The sequence below is a fragment of the Tursiops truncatus genome, chromosome 11, assembly GCF_011762595.2.
Source record: "Tursiops truncatus isolate mTurTru1 chromosome 11, mTurTru1.mat.Y, whole genome shotgun sequence".
NCBI lineage: Eukaryota > Metazoa > Chordata > Mammalia > Artiodactyla > Delphinidae > Tursiops > Tursiops truncatus.
Window position 1 is genome coordinate 51,459,583 of NC_047044.1, and position 18,783 is coordinate 51,478,365.

General features: G+C 39.2%; 1 protein-coding gene across 2 annotated transcripts in view; it reads right to left on the reverse strand.

Annotated features, from left to right (window-relative positions):
- Positions 1-16,473, reverse strand: part of TBC1D30 (TBC1 domain family member 30) — an 83,970-nt gene extending 67,497 nt beyond the window's left edge. Inside the window, exons 1-2 of one of the 2 annotated variants that reach the window (XM_019918772.3) lie at positions 15,619-16,473; positions 10,871-11,035 (exon numbers count right to left, since the gene is read on the reverse strand). In XM_019918772.3, the coding sequence (XP_019774331.1) occupies positions 10,871-11,035; positions 15,619-16,057 (604 nt within the window). In that variant the 5' untranslated portion in view covers positions 16,058-16,473. The remainder of the gene's footprint in view (positions 1-10,870; positions 11,036-15,618) is intronic. The other variant, XM_073788415.1, reaches the window with a different exon arrangement.
- Positions 16,474-18,783: the final 2,310 nt, after the last annotated feature.

Genomic DNA, 18,783 nt, shown 5'->3' on the forward strand with positions numbered 1-18,783 from the left:
AGTACTTTCAAATATTTCACAAATTTGCAGTAAGGATAAGTAAATTATGACAAAATAAAAAAAAACTCAGCTGCAAGACACTAAAAGTTTAAAGGAAATGAGAGGAAACTGTTGCTAAAATATGTTGTAAGCAATAAGAATCCAATTTCTTTCACCTAGTCATAGTCTTACTTTAGGGCAGACCACGCTGCTAATTATATATCAAAACAAACCTAAATCGATTATCAATATTAACAAATTTATACCAAAAGTCACAACTCTGCAACCAAGTTCCAAAGTTAAGGCACATCCACCTTAATCTAAATGCTAACTTGTTTATATGTCAATGTTATCTCAATAAAGCTGAAAAAATACTTTCCATCCAGCAAAACAAATGAGCTTATGAAAAAGGTATACATACATCTGGGTTAAGAAGGAAGATTCAAAAAAAATTCCATCGAATTTTGGTCCCCACCAAAATCACACTAAAAAATACAGTTAAGAGATTTTTGTTTATCATAACCCACAAGGACCAAGAAGTAAAAAAAAAAAAAAAGCATCAGAGACAACAGCAATAGAATTTTGAAGATGAAAAAACATATGGACAAGTAGAAATTGACTCAGCAGATCCTAGAAAGCCAAATCCCAAAACCGCACGGGAAAGTGGAAATCCAACCTCTATTACACCACATATTCCACAAAAGACTCAGAGACAGGCGGCCAGGCTTCATGAGGAGAATTGGGAGACAGCTGTTGAGAAGCAGTTGGATCCCTATATCCTCTCCCCTACTTCATGAGGCTGGACAATTACTCCTCTTCCATCCCTGCCAAAGACTGAAGGTTTCATTTCTGAAAAGGGGTAAAACAGAGAGTTGCTGGACAACCAGCTGAGGGCGGGAACCTTACCTAAAACAGAGGGAATCCAGTGACCATATGCACACTGAATACTGAATGCAGAGACCCAGCTCTTAGCTCCATAGACCTTCACCATCCGGGCAGGAAGTCAGAGGACTCTTCCCTGAGGACTCTGACCAGCTCCACAAGAAAAACCTGGAGACACTGACCTGGGGGCCCTATAAGAAAGGGCCCATCCAGACGACACTCCAGTAAAGCTCAAAGTCCACAAGCTCTACTGGGCGAGCTCAGAGTTCAACTCATTCTTTTAGATTCTCACACTTATGAGCAGACAGTCAAGGATCACCGGATATCCGGGGAAAGACTTGAAGTATAACAGCATTTTGAAGGTTTCTTTCCTCCCTGGATAATCTATTTCCTCCAAATTGTTATTTTCTGTTTGTCTGTTTTAGTCTCTATCATTAATATCCTTAGAGCAACAAGGAAATAGATTGCATCTATGAAATAAGAACAGAATACCATATATATGCATGAAATAGTCAACTAACAACTTAAAAAAAAGGTCTCAGTAACAGGAGTGGGAAATAAAGTTGCGATAATCTCTGAGTAAGTAAAGCAAAAACAAGAAAATAAACAACAGATATAGAAAATAAGACAAGACTATTACAGAACTAGTCCAGACGTTCTGACAGCCAAACAATAGAATCCCAGAAAGAGGAAAAATGAAAAAATAAAAGGAGAGAGGAAAAGCATCAAAGAATTAATTCACATAAATTTTTCAGAGCTGAAAGACATAGTTGCCTGATCAAAAGAGCCCGTCTAGACCCAGGCACAGTGGGTGAAAATAGACCCACGCCAAGCAACATGATCGTGAATTCCAGAAGACCAAGAACAAAGAAAGATCCCACAAGCTTTCAAAGAGGAAAAACAAACAGTCCAGTACAAAGGATAAGGAATAAGACTCTAGACTTCTCTAGACCAACAATGAAAGCAATAAAACAATAAAGGCGATAAAACAGGTATAGAAATGCCAATTAAAGCAAGGATATAATAAAGATATTTTCATTCCTGCACAATTTCCAAAAATTTACCTCACAGGCGCCCTTCCTCAAGGAGATATGGGCAATGATATTTTCAAAAAAAGAAAGAAAGAAAACACAGGACACAGGAAGTAACAGATCCAACACAGGAGAAAAAGAGAGCCTCCAGGCTGAGAGTGAAGAGAGATCCCAAGATCACGGGTGTCCATCAGACAGGGCACAACCGGCAACAGTTGTGTTGACTGCAGTCAACACAAGATGCTTCCTGCTACTGGACCCTTTTTCTAACTCGAAGTGAGAATGCCCAGGTGAGCTGGTCCAGATTCTCATCTGTGCTTGTTTATCTCACAGTGTGCTGATAAAGTGCCTGTTCTCCACTCCCCTCCATGCCCACAAAAGTGTTCTGCTTGGACCTACTTCTGAGAGAAAGAGCAAGGCCATGTTGGCGAGCTTCAAATCAAAAATAAGCAGCAGTCCACTCCTCCAGCTTAGCTGATCATTCATCAACTAGTCCAAAACACAGCCCTGGCAGATGCCACAGGACCTGCCCTCTGACTCCCCCAGAAGGGGCTCCTGTGAATTCTCTGAGGAACCCAACATCAGACTGTGACCCAGAAACGGTTTGGCTTACCTTTTGAGAGCTTTTCTCTAACAGAGGCAGCAACATTACCCTTTCCCTACACAACTAGGCATGGGCTTGCTACTCAGCTTTTCAAAACTATATGTTGTTTAGGGATATGTACAAGAGGCAGAAAAACTATAAAGAGAAGCGAGGGAATAATTAACACAAACGCAGGGGAGAAAGGAGATTTCAGCCAGGGAGGAACACACAAGGGCTTCTAATGTGCCAGTAATATTTATTACTCAATCTTCATAGGTAGATATCATACATAGATTCTGCTTATTTTTAATATACATACATGTATTAGAATACTCTTCTTTATGGTGATGCATTCTATAATAGATATCTTAAATAGTAAGTGAATTTCTATTTAAATCAGTGATATTGTTTTAATATTGTGGAACACTAAAGGAACCAAAAAAATATTCTTAAAATTTTTATGCCTATAAATGTGAAAGTTTACGTGAAATGGGCAAATTGTATGTAATTTACCAAAGCTGATATAAAAAGAAACAGAAAATACAAATAATCCTATAATTTTTTAAGTTGTCATAATTTAAAACCTTCCTATGAAGGAAACTTCAGGCCCAAATATTTTACCAGTGAATTCTACCAAACTTTTATGAAAGAAATAATTCCAGTCTTATACAATCTCTTCCAAAGAATGGAAAAAGAGGGTACTCTGTAACTTCTTTTATGAGACTCCCAAAACTTGACAAGAGCATTACAAGAAAGGGAAATTATAAGTTAATCTCACTCATGAACAAGCCATAAAAAATCATAAACAAAATATTAGCAAATCAAATCTAGCAATGTATATATGTATGTACATATACATATTGTGTGTGTGTATATATGCGTATATATTCGTGTGTATATTATATGTGTGTGTGTGTATATATATATATATAATGACCTAGGTAGGATTTTTTTCAAGAATACAAAGTTGTTTTAAAATTCAACAAAAATATAAAATTCAACATATTATCTCAATACAGCAATAAAGTATGTGATAAAATTCAGCATCTTAGCAAATTGGACAAGAGAATTTTCTTAATTTGATAAAGGATTTCTACAGAAAACTTTCAGCAAACATTGTATTTAATGGTGAAATGATAAAAAGAAAACTTTCCTTCTGAGGTTGTACACAAGACAAAAATTCTCATCTTATTTTCACTACTTCTATTCAAGATTAAACCGGAGGTCCTAGCCAGTACATAAGACGAGAAAAATAAACGAAAGGATGGTAAAGAAATCCATAAAACTGACAGTATTCACAGATGATAAAGATTATATACTTAGAAGAAACAAATGATTTTACAGATAATTAGAATCAAGAAAAGAAAAAGTAAAATTACTGGATATAGTACCAATATGCAGATAACAATCATACTTCTATGTACTAGAAACAAATAGAAAATGAATTTCTTAAAAGGTACCAATTTAAAATAGCATCAAGAAAACTCAATTACCTAAGAATAAATATAGTAAAAGATATGTAAGACCTCTGCATAGAAAACTGTAAAATATTATTCAAATAAATTTGAATAATAATTTTAAATACCATAGTTATGGATTGGAGGACCCAACATTGTAAAGATGTCAATTCTCCCCTAAAAGCCAATAATAAGCAAAACAGTCCTAAAGAAGAACAAGATGTAAGAACCTACACTATCAGAGAGTAAGAGTTATTATAAAGTGCAGTAATTAGGGCTTCCCTGGTGGCGCAGTGGTTGAGAGTCCGCCTGCCAATGCAGGGGACATGGGTTCGTGCCCTGGTCCGGGAAGATCCCACATGCCGCGGAGTGGCTAGGCCCGTTAGCCATGGCCGCTGAGCCTGCGCTTCCGGAGCCTGTGCTCCGCCACGGGAGAGGCCACAACAGTGAGAGGCCCGCGTACCGCAAAAAAAAAAAAAAAAAAAAAAAAAACCAAAACAGTGCAGTAATTAAGACAGTGTTGCATTGGCTCAAGGATAGACAAATAAAACAATAAAATAGGATAAGAGACCCCAAATAGACCCACACACATATAGAAATTTATATAAAAATCGCACCACAGAGCAGTGGTAAAAGGATGGTCTCTGATAAACCGTGCTGAGTCAATTAGATGTCCACATGGACAAAAATGAAATTTGACTCCTTTCTCATTTCATGTGAACAAAATGAATCAATTTTAGGTGGCTTTTGATCTGAAAACAAAACAATAAAGCTTCCTGAAAATATAATGGGAGAACAGAAAGCACCAGCTATAAAGGCAGGACTGGTTACCTAACCTGTGGGACCCCTTGTTCAAAAATCACTAAGAAAAGCAACAGCAGAGCATTAAACCAATTGTAGGGCCCTGATGAGCATGGGCCCCAAGTGACTGCACAGATCACATGCCCGTGAAGCTGGCCCTGCAAGAAGCTAAACGACTAGTAAATTGGACTAAATAAAAACTAAGAATTCTTGTTCATCAAATGACACTCTTTTTTTTTAAAACTGTTCCATCTCCTTTTATTACAATCCTGTCCTTGTGTTCCAGAATGAATAACTATTTAATACACACACCACTCCTAAAATTGATCTTAACAGCCCCAATTCTTTCTCAGTATATTAAATCAAAAGGAAAAAATCAAAAAAAAGAAAAATCACCTGGTTTAGTACATCCCAGGAACAGCACCTTTACTAAACAACAGGAAACGAAACATGCCAGAAGTCTGACCAAATACACAAAGCCGCAGGTGAGATGCCTGATAGGAAAGGATGACTCCCAATGGAATGTTCATAGATGCCCTCTAGATGACACTCTTAAGAGAGTGAAAATGCAAGCCAAAAAAGTGGGAGAAGGTATTTGCATCACATGTATCTGACAAAGACTCATATTCAGAATACATAAAGAATTCCTACAAATCTGTAAGAAAAAGGAGACTAATCCTTTTCTTAGGAGACAATTAGTCAGTAAACACATGAAGAGGTGCTGAACCACGTTAGTAATCAGCAAAATGAAAATGAAAATCACGCAGCCACTAAAGCACTCACTAGAAGAGTTAAAATTTAAAGGACAACACAAACACCAATTGTTGGCCACTCCAAATCTGCCTTTTCCTGTTGGTTTTTTTTTCCCCATGGCACTTATCACCTTAACCCCTTCTTACATACATTTAAAAAAGGATTGAGTCTTAGTAAGCACGTGACCCAACTAGGTCAAGGAAAGTAAATTATGGGACTTTCTGGAGCTACGGAAAAAGATGTTCTTTCTGGTACGTTTGCTGATTCGGAGCTGCTGTTGGCCATTTTGGTGTTGTCCAATACAGAGGAAAGCACAGCTAAGAGATGAAGTCATATGTCTTAAAGATATTCTCTGAGCACCTGTATTTACCTGATTTAGCTACACCTGAAGGCACATCCTTGGACTTTTAATTATGTAAGCCCATCAACTTCCTTTATTGCTTAAATCAGTTTGAGTTGTGTTTCTGTACTCACAACTGAAAGGAGATTCGTCACTATTACAATGTGGTGACAAAATAAAATGGTAGACTGAAAAGTAGTGCATTAATCATTCAAAATTATGTTTATGATAATTTATGCCAATGGCACCAGCTTATAATATGTTACATGAAAAAGGCAGGATACAGAAATATTATACAGTACACCGACTTTGGAAAAACTTCATATTAAAAAACCACTTGCATAAAAATTCAAAAACATTAAGAGACTGTCTTTAGAAAATGGTTTTTCCTCTTCTTTTTACACTTCTGTATTTTCCAAGGTTTCTTTATTATTATATTTTAACACTTTTTATTGAGATATTATTCACATACCATAAAATTCACCCTTTTAAACTGTACAATTTAGTGACTTTTAGTATATTCACAGAATTGTGCAACCAACACCACTATCTGACAGCACAACATTTTCATCACCCCAGCAAGAAACCCATGCCATTAGCAGTCATTTCCTATTCTCCCTACCCGCAAGCCCTGGCAATGACTAATTTACTTTCTATTTCTATGGATGTGTCTATTCTGAACATTTCAAATAGAATCATACAGTATGTGGACTTTTGTGCCTGCTTCTTTCACTTAGCATCATGTTTTCAAGGGTCATCCATGTTGTAACATGAATTAGTAACTTCATTCCTGTTTATGGCTGAATAATATTCCATCATATGGATGTATCACATTTGTCTATCCATTCATCCATTGACATTCAGGTTGTTACCATTTTTTGGCTATTATAAAAAAAAACTGCTATGAACATTCATGTACCAATTTTTGTGGGGATATACATCTCCAATTCTCTTGGGTAAATACCTAGGAGTAGATAGCTGGTTAGGTGCATTACTTTTTATAATTTTTTAAAAAACAATGAGAATTGTTTCTTAGTGGAAAATGTTGAATGTCAGTGATACCAAACTCAGCGTCACACAAATTCCTTCTTCTGCCGCAGAGGACAAGGTACTACTGTAGAGAAGAGACCCATAGAAAAAGAAGAACAAAGGCCACTCACTGTTTGACAAAAGTATCAGTCTCTACCAGGCATTTATGATAGCAAGATTTAATTACATTATCAGGATGCCAGGGTGGACACATTAACAAAATAAGTCTATAAGCTGCCTAAAATTCCTGTACTTAGAGACCAGGCTAAAATAAAGATAATACGTCCATTTACATTCACGTTTTTTTCATGCTTCTCTCTTTTCACAGTTTTCCAATCACCACTAGATTGGAATGATCTAGATCAATCACTTGATCTATAACACCTTTCACAAACTCAACCAGCAGAACAAACATTTAATATACCAATGCAGAAAACCGTAGAACTAGGCAACGCTGATCATTAAGATGGCCTCCCTTCTGTTTTCAGGAAAAATAGTTACACCACGGGATAAGCTAACTACTTAAAAATCTTATCATCAGAATCAAACTCCCGGCCAAATAGTCACCTTATTCTTCCCATCATCTTAATGCCTTTGGGTAGATTTTCCTGCACACCACACTACATTCGTTCCATAATCCAGATGGCCAAGAAAAGATATTTACTTCACATGCCAACTGTGCTAAAGCAGTATATTCTAATAAACATGAAACTCTGTATTACATCCTTCGTATGTTACAAATTTCTTATTGCTCCAACAGTAATCCAGTATTAGAGAAGTATCAATCTAATTGCTAAGAAAAAGCAGACCCCTCTTATGTTTACGGTCCAAAGAGTGAAGTTTTGAGATACCTATCTTCAAATTCCTTCTCAACCACTAGGCAAATTACCTAAACTTTCTGAATCTCAATTTCCCAATAAAATGTGCCTAAAGACAATATACTTTTGGAATTGCTATGAGAGATAAAACCAACACTTTCGCATAAAGCACATACTTAGTGAAGAGTAGCTGCTGATACTATTCTTATTATTCATTTTAAGATTAATATTGAAGTGGTTATACTATGGTTACCCTTAGATAAACGGTAAAATCGAGGGGAAAAATCTGCTGTGCTATAAGGCAAGTATTGATCCTGCTCTTATTCTCACCCGTTTGAAAATAAAGGGATTCTACCGTAAGGCTTGGTGTAGAAAATCAAAAAGTCTAAGCAGTTACATCACCTGTGTTAGAAATAGAAATGATCTAGTCATTTTGGTTCATAATCCACACTTTCTGATTCATCATCCACTTGTGATTCTTATTTCAAAATTAATATATCCCCTTCGGTGTATCAACAGGAAATAATCCATTTTAATAAAAGATTTAAATTGTTTAATTCTATAATATGACCCTGTTTTTGTAAAACTAACAACAATAAAAATATTTCATGTATATGTAAAAAAAAGTGTTTAATTCTACAGCGTGTTATAAAAGGGGAAAAGTCACTTATAGAAAGAATCATAAGCACTGAATCCATACGGAGGGGAAAATAGGGGTTATCTGACTTTTGCACATTAAATGCAAACAATTCAACACGTATGCTGTATTGCAATGCATCACTGACAGTCACTACTAAACTGAAAGTTCAGTGACTAATCTAATTAAACATATTTGTTATTAGTTGACTTTGAGGAAAGAGGACAAATGGGTAAGTACTGGAATCAGGCATTTAGTCACTAAACTTCTAACCTCCGGGGCTTCTCTGGTGGTGCAGTGGTTAAGAATCCGCCTGCCAATGCAGGGGACACGGGTTCGAGACCTGGTCCGGGAAGGTCTCACATGTCGTGGAGCAACTAAGCCCGTGCCACAACTACTGAGCCTGCGTGCTAGAGCCCGTGAGCCACAACTACTGAGCCCATGTGCCACAACTGCTGAAGCCCACGTGCCTAGAGGCCGTGCTCTGCAACAAGAGAAGCCACGAAAATGAGAAGCCAGTGCACCGCATCGAAGAGTAGCCCCAGCTCGCCACAACTACAGAAAGCCCGCGCGCAACAACGAAGACCCAATGCAGCCAAAAATTAATTAGTTAATTAATTTTTTTTTAAATCTAACCTCTAGAGTTCTCAAATGGATAAATAACCACTTAGTCAAATTTCTAACAATGTCTACATCATAATACTTTATCACATGATGAGAATGATAATTCTAATACACTGTTATTTCTTAATTCAACAAAAAATTCTGTTCCGTTTAATAGAGTCTTATTACCCAGGTGAGAACTGAAATCCAAGGAAAGGAGCCATTAACCCCATATTCTCTGACATGCAAAACTCTGGACTTAAAGAGACAAAAATCGAAAATACATAGGAATGCTGCACCCACAAATCCACAAATTAAATTGGGGGTGTGTGGACACATTTTTCTAAAAAGACATAAAAGCCAGTCCTTTCATCAGTCAAGCAAAGTGAAACTCTAAACGATTATCAGTCTCTGGTACTTACCAGCCTGTGATCCTGTGCTAGCCTGACATTCCTCTCTGTCTCCTGACACTGGCTCCAACGCCCCCCCTTATACTTTCCCACACGTCCAAATCCATGCATTTACCACTTTGTGCTTTTAACTTCTGATACAAACAATAATAATGGGAAGATGAAAACACAGTTGAGAAGAGAAAAATCAAAACATTTCAAAATAAAAAGGGAAAATAATACCATTTTTACTGGACACTAGTGAAATCAACCAGAATCCATGGAAAAATATCAAATACTTATAACACACGACAACTTTTTGTATACATACACATATATAGATATACATGTACTATATGCTATACATGTATATCTATATATGTACATGTATATCTATATATCTCTACCCTCCTTCTCTACCTATTTCAGACAAGTGTCTGGCTCTGCAGAAAACCCTATTCAAAACCAGTCTACTCAATTATATTCCTGCTTCTTGTATGGACTATTACATCATTATAACAATAAGAAGTATTCCGTTTAATACACATTAGGTTGAAACCTTCCTCAGTAAATAGCATAATAATAATTTGGGGATAACAGTGATATAATAAAAGGAGAGGAAGCAAACAGTATTTTCTTTTAATAACAAACGTAAGAATGGAATTTAAGTCATTAATTTTATTATCTGAAGCTAATCAAGCCCTAAAAATTGTTTTATGAAAACAGACACATCTTCATTTGGAATTAAAAAAAAAACACTCTAGTAAGTGTCACTTTACATACAAAATGTGACAGGGTAAAGGAAAAAGAAAAGGCAACTTTCACATGCACCTAAAAAGCTGCCACGGGCATTCTGTCAAAACACATTATCGTGCCTCTGTTTACCATACCTGTTCTGCCACGCTGCATGTTAATAAAAAATAAAAAACAAAAATAGGGAAACATTAGCAGAATAAAACATAAAATTCTTGCATGGAGAATTAAAAAATCAATTCACAAGCTTTTATATCCAGTATCTAACATGGATTAGTAAGTTAATATTTTGTTTTTAACTCAGTTAATAAACCATGCATCTCTTACTTATGAATGGATTACCCACGAGACAGGTTTAATTTGTTAAACTATGTTGTCCTTTTCGGATTTCAGAGCAAGTTGTAAGATCCTGTTCCAAGAGTCTCCTTCTTTTAAATCAATTGTTTAATTCACTTATTAGAGCAACACAGCATAAGAAGGTAGAGACATGCCTTTTAGGTTGTGTCTCTTTGCTGCTGTTTTAAAAGTAAAGATTTTAGTCATTATGTAGCATCAGGCAAAAATAACCATTGTCAAAGTGAAGTGCTACCTCAAATCTATAATAATAAAACTAACTACATTGTAACATCAGACATGTAATATACATTTTAACTGAAAAATACAGGAAGCTGTCTCATCGTTCTTAGTTCTGAAGGTATAGACTTCCATTTAAAACTTCTCAATACATATATTCAAAAGCATAATGACTACTGATGTGGCTTCACTAACATTCCGGTCCCACGTGGCAAAAGGGCTTACCCCAATCCAGCACTTACTTCTCTTCTGAGACACAGCCTGCAAGCACGCCGTCACAACATCGCAGTTCCTCTGTACTTTGTGCACAAGCCTATCTTTCTGCTTCAGCTGCCGAAGTAATTTCGCCGACTGAATGCCAATCCTGTACTTTAGCTCTCGAAGGATCATCTTCAGTTCATTTGTGTCTATCAGTAAAGAAAAAGGAAAATAGAACAATAAATACCCTGAGAGGAATACAAATTCCAATGTGATACCAATCATGAGAAAAATCTCTGGAACATCCATTTAAACCAAGTAATCCTGGATTCTCAGCCAGGATTACATGTAAACATTCAGCTGAAAGATTCTGATGAAATAAGTCACTCATCTGTTAATATTTCTTGCCCTGTCCATGCAAAGACTGTAAGATAATTTTATTCTTGAGGCTACTTGTAACATGTAAGCAAAGACTCTTACGATATCCAGCTCTGGTTTCAAATTTGTTTCATTGCCTTAAAATTGGCATTTTTTTTTTTTTTTTTTCCGGTACGTGGGCCTCTCACTGTTGTGGCCTCTCCCTTCGCGGAACACAGGCTCCGGATGCGCAGGCTCAGCGGCCATGGCTCACAGGCCCAGCCGCTCCGCGGCATGTGGGATCTTACCAGACCGGGGAACGAACCCGTGTCCCCTGCATCGGCAGGCAGACCCTCAACCACTGCGCCACCAGGGAAGCCCGGCATGTATTTTTTTCTATCATTAAAGTGCTCAGACGGTAAGCTTACAGAAAAAGAATCTTTAGTCTGTTAAATCAATGATAAATCTAACAGCTGATAACAAATGTTTTTTAAAAGCACTCACTTTTGTAAATGATCAAAGTAATATTACCACATTTTCTAATATAGATAAATGTAGTGATAATGGTTTTGTTTTAAATATACAGCCTTCCCATAGCTTGACATTGAGTACAACATTTCATTTTCAAATATGGTAGAAAATATGTCCTTCAAACAGATAAGTAAAAGACAGTTCGCATCTATAAAACTAATATTCTCAACAGCAGTTTTTCTACAAATGAAAAAAGACTTGGGAATCAGAAGTGACCACAACATCTATATGAATAATCATTACAATTGGGGAGTTTCGTTTGTCATACTGCATATTAGTATGACTAATGTCGCACTTCATTAGTCACCATACTGTGACCTGTCAGGCAGGCAAAGCCTTCCACTTGGCGTGGCACAGCCTAGGCCCTCATTAGGGGTCCTGTGTGGGGTTTGGATCTACTCATTTTGAAAGGGATTTGGAGAAACTAGAGAGGATCAGAAGAGAACAAAAGAAGTGTGCAAAAGTAAGAAAAACATTCCAGAGATCACAGGAAGTGAACTGTCGGGGTCTGTGTCAGAGAAGTGGGTGAGGGTTGCTTTAACAGCCCTCATACTGGATTGACCTCATTATGGAAAATGCATTTGACCTTGAGTTAAAAAGAATTGCCTTTGGATCAATCCACTTATCTGTGTGATCTCAGGCAAGGCAGTGCTCCAAGTCTCAAATTCTACAAGATTATTCTGAAAAACAGATGTGAATAGCCTTTATAAACATTAATATAAAGAGCACTAAAGTAAGAATAAGTAATTACTGTTAGGAAGAAAAAAACAGCCAGCTATTTCTCTCACCTTGAGTTCAAATGTGGTGAGATATAATGAGAAGTAAGAACACACTTAGGTTAATTGAAAACAGTTGGGTTCTGAGGATGATTAAACGTGGAATCCAGCAACAAGAAGACACCAGAGACCCTTCAATCCCAGATTCGTTCAAATAGAGCAAATTCGAATGTTTAAAGTTTTTCCCTCTATTAACAGAAACAAAAGGGACAGGGATATCATCATCTTATATTCAAATTACAGTTTCCTTCCACAAAAGAGTCATTTTCAGTGACTCTTCAGATACCTAGAGCTCTATGATTTTCTGAATGATATGTACTGTCCAATGTAGGAAAAATCTTCAGAGTTGAACTTGAAAATGTCTTTTACAGCAACATGTGCTGGTATATAAATATCTGGAAGACAGAAATAAGGTCTGCTTTATCTTTATTATGTCCCACAGCATCAGCCATAGCTCCTAACACAGTGTTCAATAAATGAGGAAAAATGAGATCATCAACTGACAAACTGAACAATTTCCTCTTTAAGGAATTCCAGTGTATATAATAATAAAAACAATATCTAACATTTATTGAGCACTTCACACCCATTAACTTACATAATTCTCACTACAGCCCTATGAAGTAGTAGCATTTTCTTTTACTGAAGTATAGCTGATTTACAATATTGTATTGTAATTGTAATATTGTATTGTATTGTAATACAATATTGTATTAGTTTCAGGTATACAGCAAAGTGGTTCAGTTATACATATTTTTAGATTCTTTTCCATTATAGGTTATTACAAGATACTGAATATAGTTCCCTGTGCTATAGAGTAAATCCTTGCTGTTTATCTATTTTATATATAGTAGTGCCTATCTGTTAATCCCATACTCTTAATTTATCCCTCCCCACCCCCTTTCCCCTTTGGTAACCATCAGTTTGTTTTCTGTGTGTGTCTGTTACTGTTTTGTAAATAAATTTATTTGTATTATTTTTTTAGATTCCACACATAAGTGACATAATATTTTTTTTTCTCTGCCTGACTATGAAGTAGTAGTATTATTATCCCTATTTGTAGGTGAGGAAAATGAGACTCAGAGAGGTTAAAGAGCTTGCCCAAGGTCACACAATTAGTAAGGAACAGTGGCAGGATATTAACTCAAGCTAACTCCAAAGTTCACGCCCTTAATGACAACAGTGAAAAGAGTGCCTAGATTTCCTGAGAAACCATTTTGGTGCCTCACATAAATAAACAACCCACGCATGCTGAATATCTAAATAGGTCCTACAACAAAATCCGTATCAGAGGGAAGAGCAAATTAATACACAGGTTATCTACATTATAGTCTTAACTACATATTATGTTAGGAGGGATATTTTTTTGACCCTGAAAACAATCAAATAACCTAATAAGCTGTAAAATTATTTAAGTAGACGGCTGTTTCCATTACCTGATTCCTTATTCTTAGTACTCTAATGATGTTTATCGATGAAGGAAAAGGGATATATGTGTGTGTTTGCGTGTGTAGGACTATCATAATATGGCATCATGTACATTCTAATAGGGTCGACTACAAGGAAGGAAGAGATCAGCAGATAGCTAACCATGCAGAAAGACCGAGACTTGGGCAAAACTGACTCTTACAGGTCTTATGAATGATTAGTAGAGTGGTCACTTATTTGAAATCTGTATTTCCAAAGCTGTACTGTGACGTCTTCCCTAAACTTTAGCTTGCCAAATTTCCTCTTCCAAAAGGAAATCACTAATCCACAAAATTCTCTCCGTAATGAAAAGTAAGTAACCTTGTAAAAAACAGAAAGCCAAATCATAAGTCTTCAAAATTGATTCTGAAAGAACTATTGCCCTGCAGAACTCTTGGCATAAACACCCTGAGAAGAGCCAAATAATTGTATAAAATTAAAGAGCACAACTCCAGCTAAAGTCCCAGGCGGGGGTTGGATGGGTGGAAGCCATTTGTAACAATCAGCTGGGAAAAAAATCCTCACCAGGAAGCCAAAAGAGGAAGCTGAAAGCTGTTTACACAGATTTCAGAAAGCAGGGAAATTTATTCCTTTTCTAGTTAGGTTCCACCCCCACCCCATCCCCGCACCAGCTGGGCTGACTTTACAAATAGGAGACAAGAGACCCATCCATAGTATTCTTGTTCCTCCCTTTCCTGGTAATTTACCACAAGGACATTAACTCAAGAAACGTTATGGTGGCTTAGCATGTTTTTCCACACCTGACTTCATTTTGTAAATTGAGGTCTTGATATATCTATACCAAAAGACAATTGTAATAACTGTGTCAGTGCCTGAAAGGAAATCTATTATGAACAGTTGAGGGAAAAAAAAATCTCAATTAGGACAGAGCATCAGAGTCTGATAACAAAAGAAACCAAATTAGCCTCTCCCCCCAAAGCCAAGGCCCTTTTGGGATCGACCTCTCCAACTGAAGGTACTGGTAGTTAAATGCTGTGATAATGACAACGCCCTAGGGCCCTCCACTAATCCTCCACCCAAGGGGGAAAAAAAATCCACCCAGTGAGCTTCTTGAAACCAGACGTTCTGAGAAATGGATTTCACACGTTCTGCTTAGAAACTGCATTACTGAATTATTCTGCCTCACTAGTTAAACACTCTCTCAGTGGTGTGGCCAAGGAAGGTGGATGTAAAATAAAATTTTTAAAAAGTGGATTTTGTTTTTTTTTAAACCAGCCCCAAGAGTCGCCTCTATTCTCTCCCAGGGCCCTCTAGATAACTTCAGATAGACAAATCGGAAACTCCAAACCTGTCTTAACAGCTGTTCTGGTGAAATTAGAACCTGGACTGCCTCTCCCCTTGGGCCTCCACAAACACAAGGAGGATGGGGGACGGGGGGAGGGGGGAGGCCCGTTGGTACCATTCCGATAACTGATGCTTCACTCGACAACTCGAGAAGGGATGGGGGTACAATAAGAACTTGGTCATGAATCCGTGACACTGTGGCCAGCCGTGCCAGGTCAAAAGAGACGTCCCAAACTTAACATCTGGGCGCACGGCCCATCAGCACAGGTGCGCGCTGGTGAGCCGGAGAGCGCGGACTGTCCCAGCGGGGGCGCGGCTCCGGGAAGCTCCCGGGAACCCCCTCCCCCGGTCCTCACCTTTCTGCCACAGGTACTGCATCTGGTGCCGCTGGCTCGGCCGCTCCTGCAGCTCCTGTAGCACACGGGAGTCGCCGGCGCCGCCGCGGCCGCCCACGAACACGTCGGAGCCCGAGGCCTCCGTGGAGCTGTCGAGGCTGTCTCGGCGCCGCTGGCGGCCCCAGGGCCCGCGGCCCCCGCCGGCCGCCGCCTCCTCCTCCGTGCAGCTGTACAGCTCGGTGAGCAACCCGCTCACCAGGGACGCCGTGCAGCTGCCCCGAGGCTCGCCGGGCTCCGGGTCCTCCTCGCCTTCCCAGGAGTCCCGGGAGCCCCGCGCTCGCTCCGCCGGGGGCGCCCCTGGCAGGTTTACAACCAGGGGCGCTCTGGGGCCCGCGTCCTCCAGCCTCACCTCAGGCTGCGAGAGCCCCGTCCGGCCCCCGCCGGCGGGCAGGACCTCCATGGCTCCCGCCGCTCCTCCCGCCGTTCCTCCCGCGGCGCCACGCCGCGCCGGCCAGTTCCGGGAGGAGGCGCGGCCTCGGCCCCACCGGGGGTGTCCTGGGCCGGGCGCAGCGCCAGCGGCCTCCGGATACCCCAAGCGCCCGACCTCCCCCCGGGTCTGTACGCGCGGCGCCGCCCTTCGGCTCCGGGCCGGGAGGATAGGGCGGCGGCCACGCCGCTTGATAACTGGGGACACCTGCAGCAGGTGAGCCCAGCCTACGCCCGGGAGCGATCTCTGAAGAGCGTCCAGTAGCAGGATGTGGCCAGAACGAATCAGGATGAAGCCTTTAGCCCGGAGGGGGAAGGGCGCTCTGGCTGCTGACACCTTCACGTTTATGAACGTGATTAACTCAAAAAGAGGGCAGCTGTAGCATCCTATTCAGCCACCGGCTCGAAATAGTGCCGGTTCTAAGCGCCCATCAATAGGCCGAGGCCGGGAGCTCCCTCCTTCACCTACTCCGGGCACAATGCCCAGCCCTTCTCACCTTCCCACCTGATCTGGGCGCCTTTAAAGGCTTTCTTAGTTTAGTTTCTGACAATAACTTTTCTGAAGACCTGGCATATACTTGAGATTTAATAACGCTGTGAACTTTTTTCCTTCGGTGAAAGATCAAGTACTGGATTAAAATCAACTAATGCCCTGACGCAAGACCTAACAGAGAATGAGGATTTAATACGTGTCATGAGAAGGCAAAACTAATAAATTGATGCAGCTGATTCTATCAGTAAAATCAAGTTCACCTGATCTCCTAAGCGATGTATCTTTACCCTGCACCTCAATGGAAGAACTGGGTGCCCCTCCACTGTAGATATTTTTGTGAATTTAGTAATAATTGTCAATGTTTTTGAGCACTTTTTGTGTGCCAGGCACTGTTCTGAGTTCTTTGCATGAATTATCTCATTTAATTCTCACTTTAACCCTATAAAGCAGTAAGCACTATTTTTTTATTGAGGCATAATTGACCTATAACATTATATTAGTCTCAGGAGTACAACATAATGATTCGATGTTTGTATACATTGCAAAATGATCACCACAATATGTCTAGCTCACATATGTCACCATATAGTTACAAAGGTAAGTACTATTTTTTCCTCACTTTTCAGATGAGGGGGCTGGAGCACAGAGAGGCTGAATAACTGCCAATCTACAAAGAATAAAGTAAACTTTCTTTAAAGCTTAAAGTGTTTGGTTTTAGTACAGATGCGTATATATTTGTCTATCTCCTAATGCTATTAAATGCTTGCCATATTTTTTAAAGGAACAGCAGAGCACCTAGTGAACAATGGTGGTACTTTTTGTTCAACACACTTTTTACTTTTCAAGGCACTTTCATAATAGAGCCTGTAGAAACCTGGTGTCCCTTGGCATCACCACCAAAATACATGTAAACGTAGAGTGAGACCAATAGGACCCTTTTAGAAACTGGAGTTACTATAAGGGAAGCAGAAGTTTTATAACTTTTCCTTTATGTATCCAGAATTTAAAATTATACTAGAAATAGTATTTTATGGTTTTGTAAGTGTGTTAACTACTACTGTATCCATTTAACTTTAAAATGTATGCAGTAGAAGGAATGGAATTATTTGTTATTTTATTGTTGTTTTGTTTTTTGAGGTTTGGTTTTTTTTTCTGTTGTCTCCAGCATTGAATACAGTCCTGAAGTCTTTCCTTCAGATGTCAAACTTTGCAACAAGCAGGACTTAAACAAAGGGAAACGCTGAAATTGGATCTCTTTTCTTAGTTGACTTCCCAGCTCTTTCTCTCTATCTCCAGTAAGAGATGTGATAACTACTAGTCTTCAGCACAATTCACATCTCGGGTATCACTATCAGGACCTATAAAGAAACTCAAAGTTAGCTGAAATGAATGGTGAAAGAGGCCAGGAAAAACAGTAGGTCATTGACAGTCAACATTTCTAAATTAATCAAACTCCAAAATCATCTCCTGTTACCCATCATTACCAAATCACCTGAGGACAGAAAATTGGCAAAATAAAAACTAACAAGGAAAGCAGATTCAAAGTCCTTTGCCCTTGTTAGAACGATCTTGGCCCAGATATCCACGTGACTCCTCTCACCAGCTGAGGTCTCTGTTTAAATGTCATCTTCAGGGCTTCCCTGGTGGCACAGTGGTTAAGAATCCGCCTGCCAATGCAGGGGACATGGGTTTGAGTCCTGGTCTGGGAAGATCCTACATGCCACGGAGCAACTAAGCCCGTGCGCCACAACTACTGAACCCGTGCTCTACAACAAGAGAAGCCACTGCAATGAGAAGCCCACGCACCACAATGAAGAGTAGCCCCCCCTTGCTGCAACTAGAGAAAGCCTGCGCGCAGCAACAAAGACCCAACTCAGCCAATAAATAAATAAATTTAAAAAAATAAAATAAAATGTCATCTTCTCAGTGGATCCTTCCTAACCGCCCTATTTAAAATTGTAGCTCCCTAACCCCCAGTATTCCCTTCTTCCCCCTCCTTGTCCTCTTTTCTTCCATAATACTCACCACCTTCCAACATATTATGCCATCTATGGACTTATTTTATTCTCTGTCTTCTTCCACTAAAATATAAACTCCTGAAGGCAGGAATTTTTGTCTCCTTTGTTCACTGATGTATGCCCACCACCTAGAACAGATGCTAGCACATTATATGTACTCAATAAATATTTGTTGAATTAATTAACTGA